General features: G+C 48.2%; 1 protein-coding gene across 1 annotated transcript in view; it reads right to left on the reverse strand.

Moving 5' to 3' along the window:
• Window positions 1–1,467, reverse strand: part of EAH_00002730 (hypothetical protein, conserved) — a gene marked incomplete at both ends in the record, with an annotated part of 11,236 nt that extends 9,769 nt beyond the window's left edge. The window contains 3 exons of the mRNA XM_013394152.1: window positions 92–430; window positions 844–985; window positions 1,340–1,467. Coding sequence (XP_013249606.1) covers window positions 92–430; window positions 844–985; window positions 1,340–1,467 — 609 coding nt within the window. The remainder of the gene's footprint in view (window positions 1–91; window positions 431–843; window positions 986–1,339) is intronic.
• Window positions 1,468–5,967: the final 4,500 nt, after the last annotated feature.

Below are 5,967 nucleotides of genomic sequence, written 5' to 3' on the forward strand. Positions count from 1 at the left end.
TATATATATATATATATACATTATATATATATGTATATAATGTGTTCAGTAGTAAGGGCCTGTTGCACTGTTAACGAAATGCGTTGCCTACAAATGTGGTTTGGGTGTCGGGGTCGTTGGCTGCTGCGTTGAATCGATTTTCTCTCGCAAACACCACAAGGCCTTCTTCTTCTGCGTGGGTGTTATTGCCGAAGGAGGCGGCGGCCAGCACTGCACAGACTGCGAAGGGCAGGGCCAGCCAAAAGAGGGGATATGTATTGGGAAATACAGCAGATAGGAAGTCTTTAGAGGCAGAGACGCATTTGCTAGACTGCTCCCCTTGCTCTTCGTCGCTCTCAGAGTTTTCGTCCTTCTCTTCCCCCTCTTGACCACCCCCATAAAACCGGACGTTCATTTCTGCGTTTCGAAACGAATACGAAAAGGCTGGAGGCTGCAGCAAATCCAAAAACAGCAGCAACGGATGCCGTGGGAATGGAGAAAGAGGAATAGCAATAATGCTATTCCTGCGCATACATAATTGTGCGTATTTTTTTACTACAGTTGGGGTTGTGCTACAGCAATTACAATACTACTGCAAGCTACAGCTGGCGGGTAGGCTAGCAACAGCAGCCAGGCAAGCCGCCGCACCCGCAGCAGAAGAACCAGCGAAAGCAGAGACACAGGGGAGCAGGCATAGGATTTGTCAAAGCCTCCACTGCCTGCGTTCCTGTTCCTTTGCCATGCAGGTGTTCAAATGATAGTTTAAAAATTCGACGTAACAGGCCACAAACATCACAGATCTTTTAATGGGTACGTACACCTCATCTGTACAAACATTCCAAAGCGTTATCGTACAAATCTTACCTTTGTAATATTCGTCAAGTTAGGAAATATGCCGCCCGCAAAATGACGGCCGAAGGGACGGGGGCCCCCTGTTGTGGGGCCCCCCCCGGGGCCCCCCGACGAGGGGGTTTCGATGGCATTCATTGAAAGAGGGAGCACTAGACTCTTTGAAAGTAAAAACTAAACTCGGGAAGGAGGGTACGGGTTGTCTTGCGTGTAATTTGCTTATAGCTTTGAAGGCTGCCTGTGCGTCTGTATTGCTCTTTTTCATACACATGCAAGCACAGAAGTATGTATTTACACAGCGTATATTGCGTAGTATGAGTTGGTTGTCGATTGGGTCTGAGCCCAAAAAGAGCCGCAGATTGTTCTAAGGCTCTTCAAGCTTGGCTAGACGCTTCAATCATTCTGTTTTCTCTTTTTGCCGAGGACGTGATACTCGTAGGCGACGTGTTGCCACACTTCTACAACTTGGGGTTTGTAGGGACGGCGTTGGGGGCTACGCCAGAAAGCCCACCAAGGAACGGGTACAGACTCTGCTGCTGCAATGACTTGAGGCACGCGATCTGCTGGGACCGGCTCAGGAAAATGAGGAACGCCGTCTACGTTGTAGGCGCCTGCAGTTTGGGAGCCGGAGGCGCTCATTGGTGGTGGTGGTTGTGTTGCTGCTGTCGTTCCCGTTTCTCTTGCCGTTGCTGCTGGTGTTGGTGTTGCTGACGCTGCGATTGTTCTTGCTGCTGCTGCCGCGTTGGCTGCTGCTGCAGCTGCCGCTGTTGCTGCTGCTGCTGACTAACCTAAGCATGCACACTGTCTGGCATGAGCAAGACAAAGGATATGCTTATCATGAAGTCAAATGCGTATGTTTTTTTTGCGCCTTTGAAGATTTGCAGCCCTGAATCAAATCTCTACAACGCATCGCGGAGTTCATCAAGAAAAAGAGAAGTTAGGGAGAGGGGAGGTGACGTGGGATAGCAAGACCGTCAAACAAGCATTTCGGGAGCACCTGACACGATTTGAATAGAAGAAATGAGAGCAAAAGGAATTTGCGGCAGGAAGTAATATGTTGACGTCTCCGGAAACGTCTATGTGGAGTTGCAAGCGTAGGCGGCCGCTGCAGCCAATCGGAACAGGGAGTTCCTGCTAAACATGTTGCGCCCAAATTTAAGAAGTGAATGGGACAAAAAAACTATGATCGCGAGAAAAGAAGGAAAGATGTGTCACCTCGATTGGACCTCTGCCGAAGGGAGTTGAACATGAAATTTTGTAACGCCGCCGCACGGAATACCACGGTCAGCGGTTCCGTCAGTTTAAGAGGAAAAGAAATAATTTGAATTGTTTATGCATTTGTAACGCTTGTGGTGTTCCGTTAGATGCGGCTTGAAGGAAGCTCGTGTTTAACTTTCCGTGCGGGGAGCGGAACTGTATCGACCGGCACAGTAGCTGACTAGTAAGAATTCTTAGCATACTCTAAATGTGTTGTTTTGCCTTTTGGGAGAGCATTAACTGTGAAATTTTGCAAAAATAAATGAAAAATAATTAATTGTGTGATGTACTTCCATGAATAGCAACTAGCGAAAACTTGCACAAAACCGCACATCCCCCAATCCTGTAGGCTGCATATGGTCAACTTTTTGCATAGTTTTTGCAGTGCGCAGAATTTTTTAATGGAGTCTCATTTTTTGTTTTGCTAAAAAATTGAATGAAAATTGATTTTCACGGACAAGTCGAAGAGGGTTGTTTCTGCTAATGCCCTCTGGCCATTCCTAGAGGATGTCGAGAACAGCAACGGGCAGAAAAAGCATGCAATTACTTTTTTTTCAGTTTATTAAGGTTAAAAAGATAAACGGAAAATGCACTTGGTTTCGGTTTATTTATTTCTTGATGGCATATGTTTCGTCAAGCTACGTTCAAGGTTTTACGGCAGGAATTGCTTGGACGTGGCGTTTCTCTAATGAAAACCAGGGTGTAATACATCAGGGGCACAAAAATGAGAAGGCTATTCATGAGTTGCAACTCCCTGTGGTGTAACTCTTGCGGCTAGGCAACCCCACAAGCATATGAACCCACGCCCCCTTAAGCAGCAGTGGGACCGAACGGTCATCCCCCGTCCTTCGACGTGTTCCGTGAGGTTCTTTCTGCAGCATGATCAGTGTGAATTACGTATATGTCTAATTGTGCAGGTTGGATAGTGATAACCAAGTAAGTGTTTAACAATTGTCTACAGTAATAGTGCACGCATCAAAAGAGGGCATGGGCATGGATTCATATCCCAGTGGGGTTGCCTAGCAGCAAGAGTTACACCAAATGGCGTTGCAACTCACGAAGGGCCTGCTCCTCGCCGCACCAGCTCCAGGCCCTTGTGCCGTCGTACTGAGGGACTCGTGCAGATTGGAGCAGCTGCTTTCTGGGTATTTTTATCGTCACTCTTGACCCTGCTGCAGTTCTTTCCTAAGGCAGAGGACCCTCGTTGCAGTTGGTGTAGCTAGAGTCCTCGTTGCAACATACTTGCAAGTCTTCGATACTAGTGGAGGACCGTCATGAGATGCAACGGAGACAATACTGACTATAAGAAGCATCTTACCTCCCCTTCAGTACCCAGGTGTACAGCGGCACAAACACGTAAGCCTGGTGAGGAGAGGAGGTGATCCACCATGAGCTTCGGCATTCCTCGTTACAACTCCCGCCGCAAGGCAACCGTACGTGCAATTGCGCACAAACCACGTCCTGTTGCATACAGTAACACTATTTACAATTGGATAATGCTTACGTGGCCCTGAATAGCCAGCCTGCACGTAGGTAGAAATATAAGCACCTCACACAGGCCATACTATACTTTACGTTATGGAGTAGGGAAGATGCTTGCGGTCTTGCAGATTGGGCCAAAGGAAGGTGTTGGTAATCTTGTCACAGAAGCATGCACTGGTTTAGTAATAGGATTTTTCGGTTTACCTCGGTATAGGTGGGTGGACTACCGAATGCACGCATGATGGAAGTCGATGCGCCGACACATGAACGAACAACAAGGCCACAACTAGCCGTTGGCTAATTTGTCCGGCTGTCCACGCGCCCACGGAATCCCAACAGGGTGATAATCCACTCAGAGAAAGTCGCGTGGCTAAAAGCTTTTGCGAAAACATCGTTTGTCGTGGTGTCTTGCCTGGCATTCTTGTGGGTTCTTCTTGCTTTCACAACCCCTTAAAAATGCATTCGGAAGCTTGTCGATGCAGAGAGATGAAGGCTTTATCCTGCCACCAACTCTCGGATCAGGTAAGCCAGCGGCGTCTCGGCGTAAACTAGGGAGGCCGGGAAACATCAGGTTGCGGAGTACTTGATTGGATTATTAAGCTATTGCACACACGGAAGGAACTTGGGTCATTTCGTTGAATTCTGCTCGGCATAGAGAAACAAATCGTGCGCCACAGTGCAGTTTTTCCATTCCAAGTGGTGCAGGGTGGAACTCTCATCCATGTAGAGACGCGTCATGAGTTGGAGCCAGAGTCCTCTTGAACATATTTCATTCCTCTTAGCATTAATAGTGCCCCAGATCTTTCAGAAGGGGTAGGCAAAACTTTGGGCCAGCGTCTTCCCTGGGTGCTAACTACGGATGATGTGCGCACATTTGCTGAACCTATCCACAACAGCCTATTGTTGGTACGTGCTTCTGAATGAACGAGATCCCACTGCGGCGTTCATCGAGGTGTCCGCCCAGCTTTGCTGAGGAGCCAAATGGCTTTCCAAGGGTCTAAGTTTAAAAGCATTCCGCAGCCTCCATGGGGTTGCGTGGAACTCCGGAGAAAACATATTTATGGGATGGCGGACGCAATCTAGGCTGCCAAAAGACCCCGTGCAGCCGCCCTACTTCTAATGCAACCCAGCAACAGTCAGGAAAAGCGTGATTGTGCATTTTCGGCAAAACTCCTGTGCGAAGCAAAGGGAGGCAAAATTAGAGCATTCCGCATGTCGTCTGGTATTGCAGGAGTTCGGTGTCTATGCTGTAATAGTAAACTCGTCGTTCATTATTCAGTTTGGCAGGAATCACATCTACTTATATATCGAAGACGCCAGGGGATAGCAATTTATTATAGCGGAAATCATTGCACACAGGAGTAATTTTCAAGCACATTGCATGACCGGTGGGACGTCGGGAGAGTGCTGTATTGAACCCGTAGGTGATATTCGTTATACACCTGTGGGCATGCAGGCTTTCTGCGTGAATGCTACCGAGAGACCCCTTTGGCACCGACGTCTCGAGAAATCTTCATCATGGGTGGCGTTGACTTCTCTTTGGGACGGAGAAGTATTTGCCGTACTAGTAATATCAACACTTTCTGTCCCCCACAAGGCCATGTAATGCTCTCTTGTCTCGCGTGCCGAATGTTTCTCCCCTGTTTCCATTAGAGGCCCTCTGTAGCAGGGCCTTCCTTGCCGCCCTTTGAAATAGTCAGCTTGCGGAAAGCGTATCATACAAATAATCCTGTCATTCACACAGGTTTCTAGAGCACAAGATTTGCCGAAATTAGGCAGTGCTAGTGCGAGAAACGACCTCAGGTGGCCAGAAGAAGTTCAAAGCATCCCTGTGGGCTCACACGGACGAGCTTACAGAAGGTGCGGCATGGGCGACTGGGTTCTCTTCTCTAGACCACCCTCGAACTCTGTAGAAGAGCAGCAAAAGTAGTCTAATTACTTGCATGATAAAACAGCTATTTCTGTTTTTTTCACTCCACTTTTCCTCAAGATGCAGTTACAGCGCATGCCGCAGATGCTGTAAAAGTGCCCCTGCAGATTTCGGGTGAAGGCAATCATGCCCTCCATGTACGGGGCCGTCCAGCCCGCACTGTTCGGGCAAACGAAACCGTGCTTAGCTTGTTGCTGCAGTTTCAAAGGTGCACGCACTAGCCCAATACCGTAGACGTGTGCTTTATTTTGAGTGTAAAAGGCAGCCTTGTCCCTGTCTTCTGCGTTGCAATTTGAAGAAGCGCGTGAACGAAGTCAGTTGACGGGAAGGTTGCGAAACACGGCAATTGGTGGAGTAGTTCCTAATTAGAAGCATCCGTAATTTTCGCCTCAACCGTGATGTTGTCGGGGGGCTGGAAATCATAGCTCGTGAGCTAACTTTACTCCTTTTACCTTGCTAGCACTGGATTT

Source organism: Eimeria acervulina, genomic scaffold, assembly GCF_000499425.1.
Source record: "Eimeria acervulina Houghton genomic scaffold, Eah_scaff9, whole genome shotgun sequence".
Classification (NCBI taxonomy): Eukaryota; Apicomplexa; class Conoidasida; order Eucoccidiorida; family Eimeriidae; genus Eimeria; species Eimeria acervulina.